The 24,068-nt window shown below is 40.5% G+C and overlaps 3 protein-coding genes across 7 annotated transcripts; 2 read left to right on the top strand and 1 right to left on the bottom strand.

The window, feature by feature from the left end:
- Window positions 1–966: 966 nt before the first annotated feature.
- dhcr24 (24-dehydrocholesterol reductase) lies at window positions 967–9,099 on the top strand. Its single transcript, XM_018670348.2, has 9 exons — window positions 967–1,347; window positions 2,469–2,624; window positions 3,907–4,012; window positions 4,492–4,610; window positions 6,046–6,309; window positions 6,391–6,534; window positions 7,714–7,911; window positions 8,003–8,181; window positions 8,334–9,099. The coding sequence occupies exons 1-9, from the start codon at window positions 1,117–1,119 to the stop codon at window positions 8,485–8,487; spliced, it is 1,551 nt and encodes a 516-aa protein (XP_018525864.1). The 5' UTR covers window positions 967–1,116; the 3' UTR covers window positions 8,488–9,099.
- A 908-nt stretch (window positions 9,100–10,007) lies between these two features.
- Window positions 10,008–15,173, top strand: si:ch211-121a2.4 (transmembrane protein 205). 5 transcript variants are annotated; one of them, XM_018670336.2, is made up of 4 exons: window positions 10,008–10,134; window positions 11,005–11,231; window positions 12,067–12,230; window positions 12,316–15,173. In XM_018670336.2, exons 2-4 carry the CDS (start codon window positions 11,132–11,134, stop codon window positions 12,616–12,618), a joined length of 567 nt encoding a protein of 188 aa, XP_018525852.1. In that variant the 5' UTR covers window positions 10,008–10,134; window positions 11,005–11,131; the 3' UTR covers window positions 12,619–15,173. The 5 variants fall into 5 exon arrangements, with proteins under 5 accessions (XP_018525852.1, XP_018525849.1, XP_018525851.1 ...); XM_018670333.2 differs by having other exon boundaries at window positions 10,016–10,190; XM_018670335.2 differs by lacking the exon at window positions 10,008–10,134 and adding an exon at window positions 10,215–10,653.
- Window positions 15,174–15,973: 800 nt separating this feature from the next.
- slc35d1a (solute carrier family 35 member D1a) lies at window positions 15,974–23,071 on the bottom strand. The gene is made up of 12 exons (XM_018670346.2): window positions 22,848–23,071; window positions 22,511–22,544; window positions 22,328–22,414; window positions 22,038–22,105; window positions 21,807–21,878; window positions 21,556–21,624; window positions 21,201–21,303; window positions 20,458–20,550; window positions 19,685–19,752; window positions 19,329–19,407; window positions 19,165–19,247; window positions 15,974–17,322 (listed from the first exon to the last, which is right to left on the bottom strand). Exons 1-12 carry the CDS (start codon window positions 22,955–22,957, stop codon window positions 17,220–17,222), a joined length of 969 nt encoding a protein of 322 aa, XP_018525862.1. The 5' UTR covers window positions 22,958–23,071; the 3' UTR covers window positions 15,974–17,219.
- Between the last annotated feature and the right edge of the window lie 997 nt (window positions 23,072–24,068).

Raw genomic sequence — 24,068 nt, 5'->3', positions numbered from 1 at the left:
TGAATTTGTCAGTTTCATCAACCATGGGACAGTTTACATGCAATTAAAAAACAATTATATTTTTAGATTTTCTTTCTTTTTAAAGATATATTAAAGATTTGAAGTTTTAAGGTGAAAATACATAAAATACAAAATATAGATAAAAATTTGAGGGTAATAAGGTCAGGACACAGTAGTGGCCCTGTGAGGCTATATTTAGACACTATGCTTAAATGCTAACAACAGCATGCTACCATGTAGGTTACATAACTTGCTGATATTTAGCATGTGTAATTTTGTCTATTTTCACTGTTATAGTTTAGAATGTTAGTGCTAACATTTGCTAAGTAGCATGTAGCGTATGGTACACCTGAGGCTGGTGGGAATTTTGCAGGTAGCTATTAAGTCATTAACCAAATTACTGGACAAATTAGCATTTTGATCTGATGGTGGCTTAATGAAAAACTGAGAGATCACCACAGTCAGTAGGATTCATCCTCTGAGAACCACCACAGAACCTGTGTCAGCAGATTTCTTGGCAATCCATCCAGTGGTTGGACCTCAGACCAACTGACAGACAAGACTGCCATCCCTACACTCAGGCTGCTAGTATGTAACTCATGATGCATATCTGCTCATATTCATGTTACTAAACTGCTTATGTCACTTCTTGTGTTTAAGAAAATTGTGAGCCTAAACTCGGAGTTCTTCCTCCTCTCTACTCTTTCTCAATGGCTGATACGGACGCTGTGTTGTAACAGATCCATGAGCATAGGGCACATGGTGTGACAGCCTCTCTGCTCTGTGATTGGTTAAACCTCAGAGAGACTACTGCTGTTGAGTTCCCCATAGTCACATTCTTCCCCAATCAACGTGAATTTTCGGCATGCGGGCCCGCCCCCTTGGCAAGTTTGGCCAATCAGCGTGGAGCAGGGGAGGAGCCGACCCACCACTTCGCACCGCTCACCTATCGCAGTGAAGGGGTGATCAGGAGTCTGGTTTTGGGGTTGGAATAATCAATACGGAGTTTACCCACATGAATGTATCCAGCGTCCAGTGGCAGTGGTAACTAAAAAGTGGACTAGTTTGTTTTAATTTAGAGTCTGTGCACATTTGTATCTCATCTGTCCAGACACGATGCATCCGCTGCTGTATTTAGGAGGCTTGGTCGTTATGTTCCTGCTGTGGATCAAAGTCAAAGGTCTAGATTACGTGATCGTTCACCAGAGGTGGATATTTGTATGTTTGTTCCTGCTGCCGCTCTCCGTCATATTTGATGTGTATTATTATGTGCGGGCATGGCTCATTTTCAAGATGTGCTCTGCGCCCAAACTGCACGACCAGCGCGTGCGAGACATCCAGCGACAGGTGAGCAAACCATCCTCTGTGACTTCGTGCACAGGTGTGCGCGTGTACCAAAATAATTGGGACATGTGAAACAGTAACTGCAATGCAAAGTTATGGGACAAGTATATCATAGAGTGAACGGGAGACGCGTATTATTAAGTAGGGGGAAAAAGGCATTATTGGAGTAATCTCCAAATCCTATACATCAGTATTCTCACGCAGTTCTTATTTCAATATTTCAGTCAGCTGCACAGTGTCAGTTCTATGCATCCTAACTGTTATTATTTTTTATTCCAAATGGAAGAGCTCCACCCCTGGGTGGTGGGCAAGTTCACTTAAAACAGTATTATTTTCTCATGTTTCTATGCAGATAGTTCAAGTCCCATCACCCCCACCCCCAGCACAATAGAGGTGAATGGAACAGGGTTTTTGCTGCTAAAAGCACTTTAAAAATATCTTTGAAGATCTCTACTCAAATTTGTCTCTCTAGAAAAAATGCCCTGATAACTCAGTGAGAAGTTTTGTCAGAGGGGTAGCCTCTTGTGGAGAAAGTTGTTTCAATGAAAACTATTAATGTGAATCCCCGAAGCATGTCTAAAGGATTCAGCTTCAGTAAGTCAAGTCCTTCAGCCTGATTGAAATTTCTTTGAAAGGAGGATTTAGCTATCTGACAGTCTGAATGTGGTTCTATTTATAGCTGATATCTTTTGCAGTCTGATAACATTAAAGAAAGAGAGAGACCACTGGGAACACATTTGGGTGAGAGCATCCAAGTCAGACACCTAATACAGTGGTTCCTAAAAGGCTTTGGTCAGGAGAGAGGGATTTGACATGAAATAGATGTAAACAAATCTAGCCACAGGCCTGAGAGAACTTCAGCCCATTGTGTGGATTCACATACAGGCTCTCCACAGTAGGATGAAGGGTATGTAAGTTTATTATAATTCACTCAACAAACTTTGAACACTTCAGATGAACTGTCAAGGCCTTTCATCTCAGTCTTTATACCAGGAAAGTCTTGACATCTAGTCTTTATGACGTCTGAGTAAAGTAGGTGAAGAGTCGGGTAGGCTGAGTATCCTTTGTCCCTTAATAGATAATAATGTGTTCTTCCCTGTATCATGAATTCTGACACATTTCAGGTGCGTGAGTGGAGTAAGGAGGGGGGTAAGACCTACATGTGCACGGGTCGACCTGGCTGGCTCACTGTGTCTCTCAGAGTGGGGAAATACAAGAAAACCCACAAAAACATCATGATCAATATGATGGACATTCTGGAGGTGGACACAAAGAGGCAGGTAGGAGAATGCACACAAATTGTGTTACCAAATACTTTGCAAATCTGTGAAATGTTGCTCTATGTCCCACTCAGCCAGTACAATGAGCCAACATGCACAACATCATGGCCTTGACTCTATAATCCTAAAGGGAGTGCAGCCATTGTTAGCCGATGTTATTAATTATACCTGTGTGTTTCCTCAGATGACAAGTCAAAATGTGTCATGTAAATAAAGGTCTATTCAAACAACATGAGCATCATAGTTATAACTAAAAGAATGATTCTGGTTTAATACAGCATGCTCTAGAGATGGTAGTGTTGGTCTGTAGGTCTGTCACTTTGGTCCAGAATGAAATATCTCAACAACTATCAGCTAGATTGCTATCAGATTTTGTGCAGACATTCATGGTCCCCAGAGGAAACCTACCAACTCTGGTGATCCCCTGACTTTACATCTAATGCCACCAACAGGTCGAAGTTTTTGCTTATCCTGTGACACTTCTCAACATCTACTAGATGGATTGGCACAACATTTGGTACAGACATTCACAGTCTTCAGAGGATGAATATTAATGACTTCAGTGATCCCTTGATGTTTCCTTTTTCCTCTTCAATCGATCCAGCACTCTGATTTATGACTAAAAACTTATTATGACATTTTCATCAGCCTCAGCTGTACTTTGTGTGTAGTGCTAACAAATCTATGTTAGCATGCTAACTTGCTGAAATAAGACAGTGAACATGGTAAGCATTTATTTGCTAGACACTGGCATGTGAGCTTTGTCATTGTAAGACATTACATGTTAATGATTTATTCATTCATTCAGCTCAAAGAACTGCTGTATCTACAGCCTCACAGGGCTGCTAGCATGGCCGCAGTCTTGTTTAGTTAAGTCCATCATTTAGCTTGCTTATGATAATGTCACACTCACCAATGTAACTGCTGATATCCAGAAACACAGGGACATTGCTTCAATGGGGCAATAGAGACAAGGAGACAGAGGATCAGGCAGATCACAAACAAGTCAACAGCCAGCATATTTAAACCACTTTATTTGACGGGATACTGGTTAATAATTTTACCATTCACTAGTTATGTGAAATCTGACTGCTTGTGCTTGCCTTAAAGATCTCAGCAGTAAATCATTTCATCATAATTTAATAGAACTGATGGCACAGAGACACAAATAAGACCAGAAATTGTCATATAAGAGTTTTCACTTTACTCTTTAAATGTATGTTAGGATTTTGTATTCTCAGCTTGACTGCAGATATTTACTCACAGAGGTCTTTGTTTTTAGGTGGTGAGAGTTGAGCCACTAGCCAACATGGGTCAGGTGACTGCTCTCCTCAATTCTATTGGCTGGACTCTGCCAGTGCTGCCTGAGCTGGATGACCTCACTGTGGGTACGTTGACCATGTTACAATCAATGTGGATCATTTTCTGGGGAATCATCCCAGACTGGCATCATCTGGTTTCTAGAAATAGAGAGATGTACGATGATGTCCACAGCTCATTGTTCAGTGATGCAGATCCTGCATCTCCTCCATCAATCGCTGTATCCTGTTTAGAGCCTCAGCGACTTCTCTAATCATGTTAGAGGATTGATGCTGTAGCTCAAACGATGAAACTGGGAGGAAATGGCTGCAGTGTTGGAAGCACCCGTGGATCGGGTTTCATAATGGATTTCCTGATGCCATGAACTGCGCATCAACAATCTAATGTTTTCCCATCAGGCCACGGCACATTCATTTATCCTGATGTCTACCCAGGCACTGACATACACACTCCCAGCATGCAAACGCTGCTTTCTGCTGATGTGTTTGTCACCTGGAAAGAAATCAAATTACTAAGAACAGATCTTTTATTCTCTCTCCTCTCTCAGGTGGTTTGGTGATGGGTACAGGCATTGAGTCGTCCTCTCATATTTATGGGTTGTTTCAGCACATCTGTATCGCATATGAACTGGTCCTGGCTGATGGCAGTTTAGTACGCTGCACTGAGGTAAGTACTGAGTGTGTGTGATGCCTGTATCATGAAGTGAGGTTAGCGGTTTGCCAGCTATCTTTCAATTTAACCTCTGTTATCTCAAAGGTGATAGCAGGGATCACCATGATAACATCATCACCACCATCACTAATTTGTACTCTACCTCTCTGCCTCAGCAGCAAAACCTCTTGTTCTCAATCTCTACTTGTGTTGGTTCAGCGGTTCAATGATACAAAAGCATAAAAATGTCATATTCTAAAATTTGTACATGTCACTGAAAACTGTACTACAAATTATATTTGCAGCCATAGCTTCAATATATTAGTCCTACTCATTCTGTTCTAGTTAAGTGATTACACTGTATTGTATTTATTTCACCTTGCTGAGCATCACTTTTTTCTGCTGCAGTAACCTAATTTCCCTGTGGGTATCACCATTTCATCTCATATTGTATTAAGTACTCCACTCATGGTTCTGATGATGTTGCTTATTGCCTCTGTTACATAAAATACTTGGAGCTAAGGGAGAAAACCAGGTTTATAACCAGCTCAGTTTAAGCCAGGTAAGGGACTGTATGGAAATTATTGGGATGGAGCACTGAACCTGGTGTTTGATCAGAATCAAGACTCTCACCAGGGTAAGTGACATTTGTTTTGGACCCTCCCCACCTCCCTGACTTCTTAACTCAAACCATTAATTTTTAATTAAGTCAAAATCACACTTTAGGGATGAAATTAGCAATTGCGTCCTGTTTACGGGGCATTCCAGCTGTCTGGATGATGCAATTAACTTTACTATAGTTGATGCTTTAATGGAGAATAAGGTGAGGGTGAGACAATGCAAAGTCTCAACAAAATACAATTCTCCAAATTTGCTGTTTCTCAAAATGCTAGCAATTAGAAAATCAAGCCTAGTTACATAGACATGATTGTTGTCCTCTGCAAAGGGTAATTTTTTACCGTTTTTACCAGAGGCATGTTTTTGACATAACTATCTTAATGTAATTTCTTCAACGTTTTTGCAGTATACCTCACAAGAAAATTATTAAATCAAATGGAAATCTGGAGCATGAAAAATTAAGGACCCCTGCTTTACTTAAAAAAAATTTGTCTGCCCTCACCTCACTGTCCCCCACTAATAATTTTCACAGTCCCTAACCCAAAACAGAGTCAGACTTTATAATCCAGGCCCCAAAGTTGCACTATAGTTTTTAACAGTAACGTGCAAATGTCACATCCAAGTAAAGTGTAAAGAGTGGCCTCCTCAAAGTGATGGATTCTATGAGGTTTGCTAATGGATCAGTGGTAAAAGCAACGTGCACAACAAATATCCTAACATTAGACACCCAGAGGACTGAGACCACATCCATCATCACCAAGTGTGCTGTAGATCTGTTTGTTGTTTGTTCTAACCCTAACCCTAACAGGAGATACATTTTTCTGTCACATAGGAAGAAAACTCAGACCTGTTCCACGCTGTCCCATGGTCCTGTGGCACTCTGGGATTCCTGGTTGCAGCTGAGATTAAAATAGTCCCCGCTAAACCGTGGGTGAAGCTGCACTATGAGCCCGTGAGAGGCCTGCAGAACATCTGTAAACGCTTCACTGAGGCCTCAGAGAACAAGCAGAACACATTTGTTGAGGGCATCCAGTACAGTCTGGACACCGCTGTCATCATGACGGGAACCATGACTGACCACGCAGAGCCTGATAAGGTAAGGTGTGTTAGTGTGTATGTAGATTTGGTTTCACATGTTTTATCAATTTTAACATCACTTTTTCCTCTTTGACATCAGATCAATAGAATAGGCCTGCACTTTAAACCCTGGTTCTTTAAACACGTGGAGGGCTACCTTAAAGGAGACAACACTGGAGTAGAGTACATTCCTCTGAGGCAATACTACCACAGACACACACGCAGCATCTTCTGGGAGCTTCAGGTACTAATCACAAAACACACACACACACACTTAAAGAGGCTGTGCCTCCCTGAGCTTTAGGATTACATTAAAGGACTGCATAGATCTGCCAGATTTTAGCTTGTCATCATCTTACCAACTGCTTGCTCACTTCTCTTTATTACACTCTAATGTGCCCCCCCCCCCCTTTTCTCTCTCTCTCTCACACACACACACACACAAGCATCCACGCATACACATTTTGTACTCACATATACACACACCATTAGCCATTAGTGAGAAGGGCTTGGCATCCGTTGTTTTCTGTAACAGTAAATGGTGTAATGAATTATGCATAGTATTGGTTTGGCAGATATCTACAGGAGCTAGCTCTGGGCTTTTGGGTGCTCTCTGTTTTTGAAAGGATTTTTTTGTAGACACTGCTGAGCAGAGTCAGACAGAAGTAGAGCTGACCAATGCTTTGATTAAATTATTATGTTGACAATTTGTCGTGGACATTATTGATGTGTTGCACGTGGTGATGTGAGAAAGTGTTTGCCACTGGCTGGTGACTTGTGGCTGCCCTCTAGTGGAATTTCAGAGGAGTGAGCCTGTATTGAATCAATGTCTCGTTATGAATCTCAAATCCTCTTGTAGAAATACAAAATTATATTATCATTCATAACTGTAACATTAAATTTTAGTAAGTTGCAAAAATGTTATTACATGTCTTCATCAGATTATTTATCAATAACTTAACTAAATAGGAACACTTAAATATACATATTTATAATCTTTTTTTTTTTTTAATGAAATCAAAATCACTAAAAAAAATGGCATTGCTCATCCCTGAATGAAAAAGCAGAGAAAGCAGTGAGTGGGGGTGATAAAAGAGAGGTCACAAATTGAGATTCATGGAAAATGATTTTCAAGTTCATTAAATTCATTTAGTCAAATGTTATGATTGTCTACATAACATAATTCAAGAAGATCAATGACAATTGAACCTCATTTCTATTGAATTGAACTGAATTTTGAATTACTCACTTTAATTATCTATTATGATTTCACATTTAATCTTATTTCAGTGTGACTAATTAAAAGTTCATAACTGATATAACTGATTACTTGTTCAGGACTACCATGCTCAGAGAGAGCACTTTGGCATCTTCTTTTATCTGTTTGTGCAACCGCGTGTGCATATTTGTGTCTTTTCTCCAGGACATCATCCCATTCGGCAACAACCCAGTGTTCCGCTGGCTTTTTGGATGGATGGTTCCTCCTAAGATCTCTCTGTTGAAGCTCACACAGGGAGAAACCATCAGACGGCTTTATGAACAGCACCACGTGGTCCAGGACATGCTGATACCCATGAAGCATCTGCAGGCTGCCATCACACGCTTCCACCAGGACATCGATGTAAGACTCACATAGGGATAAATCCTCTAAATACTCTACGTTTATAGTACAAACTGATTTAATTGTTGTTGACTGTTGTGTGTTACTTCAGGTTTACCCACTGTGGTTGTGCCCATTCCTGCTCCCACCAGGCAGGGGGATGGTTCATCCTAAAGGTCAAGAGGATGAGCTGTATGTGGATATTGGGGCTTATGGAGAGCCCAAAGTCAAACACTTTGAGGCTAAAGCATCAACACGTCAGCTGGAGAAGTTTGTCAGAGATGTGCATGGGTATGTTTCACTATGACACATGAAATTTAGCCTCTGTAGCTGAGCTGAAATGACTCTCCTGTCTATGACAATCACACTGTATTCCCTCTTTTCATATTTACATGCTAGTGCATTGACACATCTACTGTTGATTTGCCATCTGTGTCCTGCAGATTCCAGATGCTGTATGCCGATGTGTACATGGACCGAGAGGAGTTTTGGGAGATGTTTGATGGACAGCTGTACCACAGACTGAGAGAGGAACTAGGCTGTAAAGACGCCTTTCCTGAGGTTTATGACAAAATCTGTAAATCTGCTCGACACTGACCCTCATCACTGAAACCTGAATTCAGCTCTGTGTCACAGATACACCCAAGCACGGTCAGCAAATCACACCTGCTGACACACTCACTTTTGGGATGTTTCTACAAAAACAAAAAGTTGTTTTACACAGAAATACATCTCAGAATTTTCTATGGTGGAATTAAGCTTCACACACACTAAAACAAGCTAAAACATTATATTTGGTAATCACACTGTGTCTTAAGAGAGCCTAGCCTTCCTATCGATGTGAAACAGGAGCACAAGTAATGCAGTGCTTTTAAGTCATGAATGTATTCTCTTTTTCATTTTTCTGTACACAATGAATTTAACATTCATGTTCTGGTTTCGTGTGCAGCTTGACTCAAAACCTTTTGTGTAACGTGACCTTGTTGAGAGCATATTGCACCAAATGTCTTATTCTCTCCTTTAAAAAAAAAAAAATGTGTTAGGCAACATTTACCTGTTTAACTACCTAACTACACAAGTGCCATACACTTTGAAAACCTCCTTCTCCTTAGTAACTTATAAGCTACTATTTTGATAGCAAAATGTGAAAATATCACCTGGACTGTATAAAGGTTGGATGGCTTAATTAAAACTCTATTCTGCAATAAATGTCAGTGTCTTGCTTTTTAAAATTGGGGTGCATGGCCATCACACACTTAGTCAAAACTAATTTATTTGCACTGGACAGATTTATTTGACATTATATGAATAACAGCACAATGCAAACCTAATACTTTTGTTTCTTTTGTTTGTTCTTTTGTATCTTTCTCTTTCAAATGTGCTGGCATAAAGTCAAAGCAAACTGGTTTGCTCTGAACAATTATTTAACTTTAAATAACTCCCCAGTGTAAACCTAACTTTGTCTCTTGTTTGTCCCTACCTCAGAATCTGAATGTTATATAAAACCAGTAATTGAATGTAACTAAGTAATTTACTCTAATGCTGTATGTGTAAGCACAGTTTAGAAGTATATATATATCTATATCTATATATACATTGAGTTTAACTTGTACTTAACTTTGTACTGCATTTTGGTGGAAAATACTGCACTTTTCACCCTTCTACATTTATTGACAGCTTTATTGATTTGTAGATTATTAATACACTAATGAATTAATAGATTTTGACATGTCTGAAATGGGTCATTCTGCAGAGTGATCACTTTTACATTTTGTACTGTAGATATATTTTGATATTAATACTTTTGCACTTAAACTTCAGCAAAGTTTTGAATGCATATTTTTTTTATTTGTAACAGAGTATTTCTACACTGTGGTGAAGTAGAAGATCTGAGTACATCCCCCACCACTGGTGACACACCAGGATTTACCAGTCTGAAAATATACCTGACCTGCATGTTGACCTCTCAGCCTACACACTGCTACATCTCCCCCACCAACAACACTCCCTGAGCTTTAAGTCTCCTTATTCACATACAGTTACATATAAGCACCATGTGTTTCACAGTAGGCTGGAGGGCGAGGTTTTACCTGAGATAATGTTACCGGGGGAACCAGTGGTGTCTGCTGTTAAGTGCCGTAGGGGAAATTTTAGCAGAGCACATCTTGACACTTGTCGTTCCGCCTTCTTCTCCTCTCTGACTTGCATACTGAGCTAGCAGCGCTGTAACTGTCAGCAGGTCAGGTAGGTTTACTGTCCGACATCTGCGACAAGCTGCGCGGAACTTTTTGGCAACACAGGTAGGCTGTACTCGGAGTTTCCACCGTTTAACTTGTAGCATAAACTCCGTGTTATCGCTTTAGCTTGTAAGGACAGACAGACAGACAGTGAAGTGTAACTCTAGGAATAGTTAGTGAAGCTAACTTTACGTAAAGTTAACTTTAGCTAGCCGTTACTATTCATTGTAGTTTTAATTACGGTGTGTTACACGTTGTTACATTATGATTACAAGTTGCTAATAGTCGACGGTGGTTTGCAAAAGGTGACTTTGAAGATTTGTTGACGCCCCGTCGGTCAGTCATTAGCTACTGTTGGGAGTGAAATCATGCAGCACTGCTGTGTTCGTAGCCTGCAGACAGTATAGTTATAGCTAGTCTAGCTTAGCTGAAATTAGCCGTGTGAGCAGTGGATATTGGTTTGCGGGATGGGCGCCTCTGCAGTTTTATTTTTCTGCCCTGGCTGAAAGAGATCTACGCGCAGGGGGTAAGGTCAAAACCGCAGCCCAGTTTCCTTGACAACATTGCGGAAGTTTCTGGACCTCTTCGGTCACACTGTGTCCTGCACTGACTACAGCACTGACAGGACCCAAACTTCGACCTTATGACTTCTTTTATTTATTTTGAAAGCTGATTTGATAAGCTGTCCTTGCCCCAGGAGCAAAAGGTATATTGTTTGTATTTAAGGTGTGGATGAGTAGACTGAGTTTCAGTCTGTGTATCATAAATCTGCAACTGCAGTGACTGGGCTGAAAAGATATAGATCACTTTAACTGTTTTCTCACAATATGTTGCATGTTGTCACATCCTTATTGTGGTATATTGATAATGTTTACAGAGGAGAGCTCTGAAGTGCCCCCAGACTTAAAGGCAAAACCAGGGGTGCAAAGGAAAAAGCATCACTGGCCTTCCCTGGACGGTGCTGTTGCTTCAGACTACGAGGCTGAAGAGGCTGAAGAGGAAGCATGTCCACTGACCAGGAGCCCACGTTCACAGTCAAGCTGCTACAGCTGCTGCTGCTCTCCACATACTGGGGAATGCAAATTTGGGTCACTTTCATTTCAAGTTGGTACCATGCACACGGTGGATAAAAGTAAACAGAAAAGTTGCAAACACAAGTGAGGGCTAAAAGAGGCTGGTTACTCATTTAGGATACACAATGTGTGTAGGAGGTTTGTGGTTATGCTGTATGCAAAACACAGTCATGTCTGTAGTGATCCTTCAGTGCCATCCTCAATGTGGCTCAAGTGATTGGATCACCATTTGTATTCAGTGAGTCTTTGCATTCACACCTGTATTTAGATTTGTCCACTTATACCTGGATCACCAAGAATACTTTTTTTAATGGCAGATATCCACTGGACCTCAGTGAAGCACCTTTGTATTTTCTCTAACCACTTTTTTCATGGCCACCTTTACACCTACACCCAGACCTCGATTTGTTTTGGCATAGCTTAGTGACTGCACTCTCAATAATCCAAGGTGTGTCTGTGGGTTCCTCATAAAGCTGTGCCATTTGCATTCTTCGCTACATGCTTTGCAGCAGCTATATAGTTGAAAGTGACCTCTTGGCATCCAGGACATTGCGACATCTGAGTTTCCTGCCAGTATTAAACCACAAACCTTGAATTCCTGTCACGTTGGTACTGTGGTATACCATTGTGGCTGAATTTATGCAAACACAGCTTTGTAAAACAGTCTACTTGCAACCTTAGATAGGGGAAGCAAGGTATAGCATGCCTCAAGCAGAAATTTAATCATAGTGTGATAAAATACTTAATAGAATATAAATATATTCAGCTATGATATATTAATTGTAGTAATTGTTAAAACGTAATGAATGAATGTTTCTGTTATCTGCAGTGCTAATGAGTGCTAATGAGCCCTGATTTCTGCACAGGCTTTGTGATGGACAGCCACCTGAACAGACACACATATGGGTTTATTCAGAGTCGTCTTGTCCCATTCTACCTCCACCTGGGTTCAGCTTGTGCCTTCTTTAACCTCACCATCTACGCTGTGTACCACCCCAGCGACATGATGGATGACAGAGAAGCCTTTCAGGTTTGTTGTATGTTCCACATCATCACATTGCATAAAACCTGTTTTGGAGTATTACTACAATCTCTGCCCCTGCTTTCTCTGCCAGATCTTCATCTTCTTTGTGTCAGTGACGGTTGCAGCTGTCAACGCTCAGTGGTTTGGCCAAATGACATCAGAGATCATGGCAGACATGCACCTCATTGAGCAGGCGTGCGGACTGGGTCAAGATATCGGCCTGTCGTCTAACCGCGAAGCTTATGCCAAGCTGTGTGAGACAGATGTCAAATACAGACACCTCAGCAGTCGCCTGTGGCTGTACAGACTACTGTCATCCCTCTGTAATCTCTGCTGCATAGGCTGCAACTTCTACAGTCTCTGTTACATGGCTGAGAACCTCGTCACACTGTAAAACTGACACACAGCAGCTGGACTGTAAAATTAATGAAAAATAGTCAGTCGCTTACAAATCTAGAAACTTTTTGTATCAAAGCAGTAAGTTATATATTTAATACATAATACCTTAATAAGAAATTTGATGAAAAGTCAGGTAAGCCCTGATGTTCCTGTGTCTTGGGGAATAATGAAAGGATCTAATCACTAGCATAGATTTCAGCCCGTTTTTTTTTCTGTTGCGAGACAGTCACGGTCAGTAAAGCTGAATTTCTCTTAAATGTTGTAGGGAGACAAATCGGTTCCTGCAATGTCAGTAATGCCTCACCTTTCACCTAGTGTGGCTGAGGCAGGTGGCTGCCTGGATGCTGGTGCCTTGAGATTTCCCTTCACCGTCACCTTTACCATTACAATGTAGTACCTTACAGGAATGCTAAACATAAGGAATGTTTTTAAAATCTTTGTACTTACAATATCAGAGACACTAAAGACAAGAAAATGGCCCAATGCACTGCACAATTTTTATATCTAAGCAACAGGAAGGTAACTTTAATGAGGAAACTGCTCCTATGCTGCTCAGTCCTGCTCTTCCTGTTTGGGTGGCGTTTTTAGACTTTGTTCACACTGTAGTGCCACAGGTTTGTCTGGCTTACCTTCTGTTACCTTAAGAGCACCTGTGAGGCTGTGTTTCACTTTCTTTCAAGGTGAAAGGTTGAGCTGTCTTTGGCTGTTCTGGCGCTGCTGCTGCTGCTGCTGCTGCTGCTGCTGCTGCTGCTGCTATGAAAAAGAAGGGTTCAGACACTTTAACTATCAAGGTTTGTATTAGAAACAGAATTCATTGGTGGACAGGTTGAGTATACCGATATGGAAATGAGCAGATATTGTATGATTCGTTGTAGCACAGCAGGTTGGTGTAGTTGTGACAACAGGTAGACCTTCACTTTAGTCCCACTGATAACTGTGTTTTTGATGAAGACACTGGTGCTATTCTGTAGATGAGCCTAAACCTGTGGTGAGGACAGATTGTAGTTATCAGTTTTGCTGAGCAGGTTTGATTGTTGTAATAATCTAGTGGATTGTGAATTGGTAGAGAGAGTAGTGTGGAGGTTTTTGGGGAAAGTAGAAAGTATTGTTTAGACTCACTGAGATGATGTGGGTCTGATTATTTGATTAAATGTCTGTAGTAATAACAGTTCAGAGCCTCCAGAAATCACAGTGGGATTTTTTTTCTGAACTCCCTTTGCATTACCTCACAGCAACTTTTATATTATGATGCAACACTCCATATTATGCATTCACTGAGAAAGGCTACACATCACTGCTGTGACTGTGGGCACAGCTAATGCTATGGGCATAACTGTGGCTGTATCTGTACTGTGGGTACTCTTAAAATCTTCCAATACATTAACATCAGCATCGTGAAGCCAGACATTTGTTTCACCCCTGTACTTCATATGTGATATATGAACTGCCAGTACACACACAGGAGTTAAAGGATGGCTTTGTGGTAATCATACCAACCAATGCTACAGCAGCAGCCAAAACTCTCACCATCCCATTTGGTCACAGCCACAGCCGCCCATTTTTTCTGTGGTCCTTAGCAGCAGCTGTAGCATAGAAAAACTTAAATCATCTATGCTGTATGCTGCTGTCAGAGCTCAGCCTTCCTTTATGGATAAGAGGGAATGCAATGCAAGAGTATGTCTATCAATCAACCAGTCGAGTCAATCAAAGAATGATCTCCATATGTGTTGCTACTTTTCATTGTACCAAGCATTAAAATCTGATCTATGAGTAGGAAAAAATAAGCAGCCCTAATTAGAACTGAGGCAAATTTATTTTTGAGTTGTACTCCTATTGGAGTACAGTTCTCAAGTGTCAGAGCTTTTTTGGTCATAGTATGTTATTGTTGATTCTGTGGTCTGTTATATATTCAGTTTTCTTTTTCAGTGTTGAAATCATGTTGATTAATCCCTCCCTACTATGATGGCCCATCCTTGTTGTAATGTTTTTGGAGACACTCCTCATCAGTGTGTTATTTCCTCTGTTCTCCTAGTTTCTGTTTGTGTTGGCCTGTAATACATGTCCGTTAAACGAAAGTTAAAAAAAAAAAAAAATACCATGAACACCGACAGCACATCTGTAGTCAGGACAGTTACAGCCTAAAATTGATTTTGAAACTCCTCTTTCTTCATCTTCTTCTTCCTTTTGATTAAAACTGGACTGATGAAGGTACTATTTATGTGCCCGTTACTAGCAAAAACAATGCAATATTACTTGGTGGGTTTAAATTCTATAGGTTTTTTTTTATGATGTTGTCTGTTAGCTCAGCCAGTTTAATATAAAATTTGAATGCAAGTAATTTAAAATTTTTGTGTATTAATATAAAAGCCGTATTTGGACATTTTACATCAATCAGTTTCTTAATGATATATTTGAGATAACGGGATATAATTATTAATGCCTGAAGACCAATGAGGTCAGAGGTCATGAGTTTGTTATGGTCATGGGTTTGTATCAAAGATGTTTTGACATGTCTATTTTTTTGTATTAAAGCATGTTCTCAATTCTCTATTTCACCTTCTGCCCTTTTTATTAAATTTTGATCAGTATGTAATCAGGCAGGTGATGCAGATCTTACTTTATAAACTCAGATTATATCTTAACAGTGCAATATAATATATTATCTGTTGTTCTGGTTCTGTACTTCATACACTGGATGTAACCAGAAACAACAACAAAGATCAAAACGTTTACCTTGAAGTCTCTTTGAGGATGTTAGTACAATTTGAATGAACAGTGTAGATATGTAGCCATTTGTAGCTGTGTACTGTACTCACAGTGTGTATGTCTGCTTGTATAGAGTGAGTCAGGAATATAAATAAGACATCCACAATATGTGGTGTGATTTGTAAGTTGTACATAAATCACCTCTGTAGGACTAGAAAATGTTTGATTTTGGTGACTCCTAGAGGTAGAAAAAGAAAGAATGTGCAGGTTTTCACATGGACAGTCTGAATACTGAGAGATTTTTGTGCTTTGGTTTTAAAACAAGTCAGATGTAAGAATGAGGGAAGAGTTGGACAGCATTTATCCAGGCAAGAATGGAGCCTTGGTGTGAACGCCAGAGCAACTCAAAAGTGTAATTCAGTCCTGTGAGTCCAATGTGATGTCATGTTTTGCCAGACATGACAGAAGGGGGAACCATTGCTCTACTGTTAATGATCAGCTGCAAACACAGAGCCAACACTGTGTTGTGTTATTCAGGACTCAGCTACTTTAGAATATATAAGTAGCTGAGTATATATATATATATATATATATATATATATATAATATACACCTGACCAACAAATCCCAAGGAATACATCATGTCAATAGAAGTTTTTTTAATGTAAAAATACATCATTGTGTTTCACCTACAAATCCATAGTTACTGTTTGAGATGAGATCAGCATCAACAACTCACAAGCCACACCATCTACAAAATGAATATCAGTCTAAAAAAAGTAATAAATATAAAATGATGTAGATAAAAATGTAAGAAAAAAACCCAAAACAAAACAAAAACTCTTGTACCTGACTATTAAAGGTTTATAATACTTAAAAAACCTGAAATGTACATTTCAGGGGGGTACAATAATCTCAGTATTCAACATATGGATGTAACAGGAGGTGAGGCAATTCAGTTTCACCCTTTTGCAGGAGCTACCTCAGTTAAAAGTGCGAAAATGTGTCCAAAAAAAGAAAGAAAAAAAAAAAAAAAGAAACGGGTCCCCTTGTTTGTTAATTCTGCATAGAGAGAACCAGCTACAGCCTTGGAGTATCCATGACAAACATTCTGTAATACTGAGGGAGACACATGTAAACTGTTAACTTTATCTCCCAAAAGGAGGCAGCAACATTATTTAAAGTCACAATCCTTGTTGGGAATCTACAGCCCACTGCCCATCCACTTTGGTTGTTTAAAGGATGAGGTTAGATCACTGTCATTACTGTCCGTCTATAACAAGCTTATCACAGTGTATGCACAAAAATCAAAAGAAATGTACTAAAGACTGATATAACAGGTAATGACAGTGTCAGTGCATCTCGCTGTGCTTAGAAGGCATCTACAGTTACATTCCTTGTAAACAGCAAAACAGAAAGGCAATTAAAAATAAGGATTGTGCCTTTAAAATAACCCATTTTGTAATATTCCCACGATTCATCAGTACACACCCATTCTTAAAACAATTGATCATCCCAGCTGTTCACTCCTGTGTTCAGGAAACATGACACGATCCCAACATTTAATATTCATTTTGTTCGCATGTCAGGAAATGCTGTAATATAAATAACATTGGTTCTGTGTTTCCCTTGTTCTCAATGCTTACAAGTACAGTATCAAAATACAAATATTTTAAAAGAAATTATCTAAAAATCAACCCACAATCCCTCTGGAGGGTTTCGTAACCATGGCAGCAGCAGGAGAGTTGTGGTGAAGGCACGGCTTTCACCGTGACGCCATTCCCATCAATTCCTTGCTTTTGCTGCTAAAATGCTCCATAAATAGAAGTCGTACTAAAAATAGAGTTTTCCTGTTCATCAGCGTGAAAATATTTAAATCCAGTGTCTCTGTCATACAACCACCTTGCCCTTGATGTCCTTGTTGTTTTCACTTGCTTTGCTGGACTGCTCCTCTGTGAAAGTGATGTAGGAGTACACCAGGCTGCCTGCAATACTGCAACAACACAGAGAGAGCAACTGTGTGACAGTATACAGACACAAACATGCAAAATGCGAATGAATGGCTGTAATAAATCCGACCATCTGATAAGACGACAAAGCTTTTTTTGTAAAATGCTGAACAATATGAGATTAGTTTGGATTAATGTTAGGGCTGTTAAAAACTTTCATGACTGTTCCAGGCAAAATGACAAAATCATGTTAATATTTTTGGCAATCAGCGTTGAGGTGAACATGTTGCAGCACATCACCAGTCATCAAACTGGCCATTCTTCCTAACAGGTTTCAGCATGCATATATGAATTCCTGCAGCTGTGTGGCACATTGATGTCATGTATGTATCTGCATCAGCACTGTCCTTTTCCTTTCTCACCAGAAATAATTAGCAGAGAGGAGTTCACAATTAAAGGGAGGATCTGTGTGACTCAGCTGTTTACAATAAGAAACACAAACATGTATCAAGCTAATAAGCTGTATGCTAACACAAGAAAATGGTAAATAGGTTATGTAATGAGTTATATGAAAAACAAATGTTCCTCGGTAAAAATATCCCTCAGGCACAGGCGAGGCACAGGTCCGATCAGTTTAAGAAATTCAAAACAGTTCACAATGTTTTTGTCACTTCTCACAGAGTTCTTTTTCCTGCACATATTCATATCCTGACAGTACAGAGCCCCCACATGACCAAACTGTGAGGCACACTGGTCTTTCTGTCCATATTTTATTTATTAAACTAAATTATAAATAAGTCATTTGTAAAACTTTTATGTCAGCACCTCTCTTAAAAGGGAACTGAACTCTTAGAATATCACAAAGTATATTTTCAAACTTTTAAGTGCAACTGAGGCTCACAGGGATTTTTTCATGAAGAAATGTTTTGGACAAATTAAAAATTTGATCCAATGATGACAGTAGATGAAAAGTCAGGAGGGTCAACAAAGTTTAATCTTTATCCTGTGGTGGACATAAACGTAAAACTTTTCAGTTGCAATCTGTCCAAGAGTTGCTGAGATATCTCACTCAAAAACAAAAATGTCAACCTCATAGTGGCACTAGGGGAAATGTCAGGGGATCACCAAAGTTACTAGGATACATCTTCTAGGGACCATGAATGTCTGTATAAACCTGAATGGAAATTCATCCAATAACCAACTAATCAAACCAAAGCAACTGACACTGCCATTCATAGACACAAACAACATTATATTCATCAATTATCTATATCCCTTATCCTTAAGAGTAGTGAGGGGGCTGGGGTCAATCACAGCTGATACTGAGCTAGAGGCAGGGTACACCCTGGACAGATCGCCAGTCTATCTCAGGCCTGACATACAGAGACAAACAACCATTCACACTCACACTAACACCTACGGGCAATTTAGAGTCAACAGTTAACCTAACCTGCATGTCTTTATGACTGTGGGAGGAAGCCGGAATACCCGGAGAACCCTTGCAGGCACAGGGAGACCATGCAAACTCCACACAGGAAAGAACTGGGGTTCGAACCTGGAACGTTCTTCCTGTGAGGTGACAGTGCAAACAACTGCACCCACACTGTGCCCACAACATTCCATGATAATATGATATGTACACTTCCCTTTTTTGTTTTTATTTAACTGACTGAATCTTTGGTGTGACTATACAATGCAAACTTTACATGGAAAACCCAAAAGAATGAGGAGCTGTGTGTTGGGGAAAATCTCTATTTAGAGCCCCTGACAACCTGGGCTGGCCCTGGTGTATCTATACTCATACAAATCTATATATCGTTGTTGTTTGTGAAGACAACAAGGCATTTAAGCACACATTATTTTGTTATTATGTTGTTATTTCCTACCTGATATTCAAACCTATGAAGTTAGTCCAAGTGAAAATGTAGTCTCCACTGAAAACCATTCCAATGTAAGTCACCAGGACATTCTGCAGAACAGACAGAATATGGATTAAGTGTTTGTGTTTTTCGTGTATTTGACTGTTACTCTACACAAACGTGCTGTTCACCTTGATACAGCCCACGATCGTCGTAGTTAAAGCAGAGTTGTACTGTGTACAGAGCACAGTGGAATACATCAGAACAAACCTGCAAAACAAAACGTCATCATATTACTCATGACTCAACACTTGTTCCAGCATGAAATCAGATTTCACATTGTTAATGCAACATGGTAGACAAAGGATCCTTGTAAGCTTCACACACAGTCAAGCCCTGATCTTGAGTCTAGATGTCAGCCGCTGATACAATAGCAATGCCACAGACATTTGGTATAATCCAGATGTTCACTTTTGGCACAAAACACAATCCTGCCTGCTTGCACTCAAGCATGTACGTCACACATGAGCTTTGGCTTCTGTCTTACCCCATGATACATGAGAGGATGAACTGGCTGAGGAAAAACATGTCAGACCAACCGTCATATTCCACTGCCTGACAACAGAAGAAAAATCATGAGAAACAGTAAAAATTACTAGTGAAAACAGACACCCACAAATAAAAAGCATACAAAAAATAGGATTAAAACTACATAGACTGGAGATTCAAGTCTGTGTTTAGGGACATGTTTCATCTGGCGCACAGTGGAGGAAAGAAAATTAAGACTGACTGAGTATTGACGGAGCTGTTAATCACATTTTAGGGAGCTAATGGCAAGGCCACTGTCGCAGCTAACACTTAGCTACTTACAATTTCAACACAGAGTTTCCAATAGTTTTAAAATGTGGTGGTCTGTATCTCTGCTGTGATTATTCAGTCATGGGGAGTTGTAGGCCCTGCTGTAATAACTCTACTAGGTGCATAATAGCAGCTTTGTGCCTTTCTGGCTGCTGGGCCCCAGCTGGGCAAACCAGAAGGTCTCTGCCAACACTGACCAACAAACAGACAGCTCATATTTACCGCACACGCCCTTCACATACGTGCACTCAATGTAGGATTAAACCTTGCACTAACTGACCAGTGCAGATGCCATGAGTTCACTACAAGGACCTAATCTGACAGTTTGGCCTCTGTTCAAACATTCAAATTTCACAAATGAAATCTATAAAATCTGCCACAGAAAAAGATGTTTGGACATTTTAATGAAGACAACTTAGAGAGGAGACAAAACCAAACAACAGGAATAGTCAACCTGCTTACCTTCTGCATATCACCAGTCATGTGAGCCAACAGCAGAGTGGGGATTATCATAAATAACGCATTATAATACAATAATCCATATTTCCCCAATTCCTGTGAGAAAGAGCACAGAAACAGATGGACAGGGAGCAACAGCAACATGAAAAACAAGCAGAGCCAGAACACAGAGGGTTATTCACAAGTCTTTCAGTGCATTCCTCACTAACTAGCATACAGATGTCATGCATGGCCAGCCCTCTCCTCACCTCTTGCTTGCATTCATCTGATTCTGTTTCACGTGTCCCCATCTTTCATTCCCTCACAATATCACTCACACACACACCTCTCTGTATAGCGCAGTGCTAGCAGATGGTGCTCCACAGACATCACAGACTAAATCTGGACCCAGTTCTGCCTCTGCTGTAATGTGAGAGCTGAGCAGTCTGCTCATGTGACATAAAAAAAAACCTGACCAAAACAAACGTCAAGCCGTTTCTGACTCGACAATTAAACAGTTATTAACTAGACTTCTAAAAATAACACAAGAAAATGTGTAAATAAACAGGTCTGTAAACAGCGACAATTACATCCACTGAAAAGAGGAGTGAAAAGATCCAACTCATGGTGTTTATGTACACCAAGTTCCTTTAAGCCAGACGCTGAAGGACAGTTTGGGTTCTCTAAATTCACCAACATCAGCTCAGGGCCAAAAGCAGCTCCTACCCGACAATGGTAACTATTCATCAGGTGGTACTGCCTCATACCTTAGCATCTAATTTTTGTTTCACATAGGCTCCATTGGCTGCAGTCAGTACATCATTCAGGAGAATGAACACGTAGCCTTGTAGGTCAAAGGACAGGTCAGCACTACGAAAAGAGACGAGAGAAAGGGATAGAAAGTGTCAAGGAGGTAAACAAATGTCCCACCACAATGATTTAACTGTGGGCATGCTCTGTGTCAGCAGTGCTCCTTTAACTACAGATATACAACATATGTCTAATGACCCCGAAGACAAGATCACTTAAGTGGGCACATATATCATGGCAGGACAACCCTTTGTAGTGAAGGTAATTCTGCTCTGGTTAACAGCCAGGACACCTGGATGTAGCAGCACCTACCTTGCAGCTATAAACGCCCCGAGGATCATTGTAAATACTGTCAGCTGTACTGGCCTGGAGAATTTCTTCCTGCCAAAGGTCAAAGAAAGTAGGAGCAATGAAATCCAATCTGAATGCTTTGAGTTGCAAATAAAAGCCACCAATTCAGCACAAAGAGAAAGGCCTGGTTTTCCTCGGTTGCCATTTCCCTCAAAGTACAAGGACCAGTGAATGACCAAGAAAAGTGGGTTATCTGTCATGTGCAATCTTACTTGAGCAGAAATCCCTCCGCCAGCATTGTGAACAAAATAGAGAACCTCCTGAGGACAGTAAACATCGGCAGACTGGAGGAAGAGGACATAAATTTTGATGGTAAATAGTCAGGGATTAAATTTTGACTTGGAAAAAATATCAACAGCCATGCCCAATGAGCTCATGATGACACTGAATGAACTTCCCTTTAACCATCACTGAGCCTAGATAGCTTAGTGATGGGGACTTACTTAAGCCTTTTGGTTCCAAACAGACCAGTGATTTGATTTCCCACATAAAGAAGAGGTAGAGGAAATGTCTGGAAAACAAGGTAAATATATTTAGGCACTGTGATCAGAGAGGACCACACATCAAGTTATTATGTAGCCGAATCAGTAGATTAACCCACGGACGGACAACTGATAGTAAACTGAACCAGTTTACTGGACTATTTGGTCCAGCACAAGACATCTGAAATAGGGACTCCGGAAGCCTACCATGGACATTTTTCATTCAAAATCAGAGGTATGGGTGATCTCACCTTGCGAGGTATGCTCTCGTCAAAGTCCGGGAAGGTGATCACCCTCGCAGCCTTGCCCACCCACAGCACAATCACTGTGGCCAACATCTGCACATACACACATTCAATTGAAAATTACTTGTAGCTCTACCTACTGTAAAGGCAGCGTTTGGTAAGGAAAAGGGGGAACATCATTCAACTTACTTGTCCAATCCCGACACATATTGAGGAAGGGAACCTGAAACAGAAGAGTTGAGTCCCAGTTAATGTTACATCTTAACGCTACAGGCTGAGCACACTGTAGCCTTGTATCTAACACTGGTAGGTTGAGTTAACTTGCTAAAATGCTAACGTAAATGAAGCTTCTCTTTCCCCGGTCTGTTCCACAGGGTGCCCTCGCTAGCCAAAAGTTGCAGTTAGCTAATAAGGTCCACCGTGCTTTGGGATCCACTATTCGACCAACACAACTTCGAGTAGCTAGGCTAGCTAACGATGTAGCTTTTCTACTGTATCCAACAGAGCCATTAACGAAAACCGTTACCTGTAGTTGGTGAGCACGCTTTTATTCACCACGACGATGAGAAACGAGCTCACACCGTAAAACCCAGCGGCAAACAGCTTCACGAACACCGTCAGAGGTTTGTCCGCCATCCCGGACAAGTTCTCATTCCTCTCTGACTGGTGTCGGCTCCTTCCCTGCCATCACTGCACCGATTCTCTCTCTCTCTCTCTCTCTCTCTCTCTCTCCCTCCCCCTCTGTGTGTGTGTGTGTGTGTGTGTGCGTGTGGGGGGGGGGGGGGGGGGAGAGGGAGAGAGAGAGAGAGAGAGAGACGTTTCACAACTTCCGCCCGTAACTCTGAACATCACATAGCATTCAAACATTTATTGGTTATTTGATTGTATGAAATTAAAGTGTGCGGTTTAGTGGCATTAGCTATCGCGATAGCAGTCATACACGAATCCAGAATTACCAATCACACAGTGCTACATTTGTGACATAGAGATTGGAAACATAGAGATGTCTATCCTTTCTGTAGCTGCAGTTTTAGCTCATACTTACCTCCATCCATTGATGAGTTGGGTTGACAACAGCAGCACTTCCTGGTGTTTAACCTTACATTTGGTCTATATAATCCAATCACAAGTTAGTGAGATACATTCATTACTGGCTGTTTTATACTTACTTCCATATTTCAGGCTTTAAATAGTCTATAAACTCAGTTTGATTTATTATTATGGCGTCATGTTTACAATCCAACCAGAAGATGCTGTACTCACAGTGTGTTTTCACATAGGTAAAGTATTCCTCATGAAAAATATTGCTGATATATCATCATTCAAGCTGGTATCATCATGTCTGTGTTTGAAGATGGCATTTCCTTTGCCCTCAGCGTTGGAAATAAGTCACAGAGAGTAGGCTGTGGCTGTGCCTTTGGTGAGATTTCTCATTGTAATTACTCAGTGCTTTGTAGAAGCCCCTTTGGCCACAGTTACAGCTGCTGTGTTCTCAGGTAAGTAAGTCTCTGCAAGCTTTGCACACTTTCAGACAGTTCATCTTATTCTTCCTGGCAGATTTGCACTCATGTTCAGCTGCATGCACTGTTGCAGTGCAATCTGCAGTTTGTCATTAACTGAACTACCATCCCCATAATTTTTGAATCCAGTAGGACTACATGTGGTCATTTGCATTATTATTTTTTCTTCTGCCATGTAGTCCTGGGGATAAAATAAAAATGATTTGCAGTACACCATCATCTACAGA

This window comes from Lates calcarifer, linkage group LG17 (assembly GCF_001640805.2).
Source record: "Lates calcarifer isolate ASB-BC8 linkage group LG17, TLL_Latcal_v3, whole genome shotgun sequence".
Taxonomy (NCBI): domain Eukaryota; kingdom Metazoa; phylum Chordata; class Actinopteri; family Centropomidae; genus Lates; species Lates calcarifer.
Note: the sequence above shows the minus strand (reverse complement) of the source record. Positions and strands in the feature narration are given on the sequence as shown.

What these genes read in the sequence shown, in the direction of transcription:
- dhcr24 (XM_018670348.2), top strand. Translation starts at nt 1,117, where the DNA reads ATGCATCCGCTGCTGTATTTAGGAGGCTTGGTCGTTATGTTCCTGCTG. An exon ending in ACCACGCAGAGCCTGATAAG is followed by an intron (nt 6,310 to 6,390) that starts GTAAGGTGTGTT and finishes CTTTGACATCAG; the next exon opens with ATCAATAGAATAGGCCTGCA. An exon ending in TTTGTCAGAGATGTGCATGG is followed by an intron (nt 8,182 to 8,333) that starts GTATGTTTCACT and finishes TGTGTCCTGCAG; the next exon opens with ATTCCAGATGCTGTATGCCG.
- slc35d1a (XM_018670346.2), bottom strand. Translation starts at nt 22,957, where the DNA reads ATGGCGGACAAACCTCTGACGGTGTTCGTGAAGCTGTTTGCCGCTGGG. An exon ending in TGACTGGTGATATGCAGAAG is followed by an intron (nt 19,753 to 20,457) that starts GTAAGCAGGTTG and finishes TTCTGTTGTCAG; the next exon opens with GCAGTGGAATATGACGGTTG. An exon ending in TTCATAGGTTTGAATATCAG is followed by an intron (nt 17,323 to 19,164) that starts GTAGGAAATAAC and finishes GTGTTGTTGCAG; the next exon opens with TATTGCAGGCAGCCTGGTGT.
- si:ch211-121a2.4 (XM_018670336.2), top strand. Translation starts at nt 11,132, where the DNA reads ATGTCCACTGACCAGGAGCCCACGTTCACAGTCAAGCTGCTACAGCTG. An exon ending in TTGGGTCACTTTCATTTCAA is followed by an intron (nt 11,232 to 12,066) that starts GTTGGTACCATG and finishes ATTTCTGCACAG; the next exon opens with GCTTTGTGATGGACAGCCAC. An exon ending in ATGACAGAGAAGCCTTTCAG is followed by an intron (nt 12,231 to 12,315) that starts GTTTGTTGTATG and finishes TTTCTCTGCCAG; the next exon opens with ATCTTCATCTTCTTTGTGTC.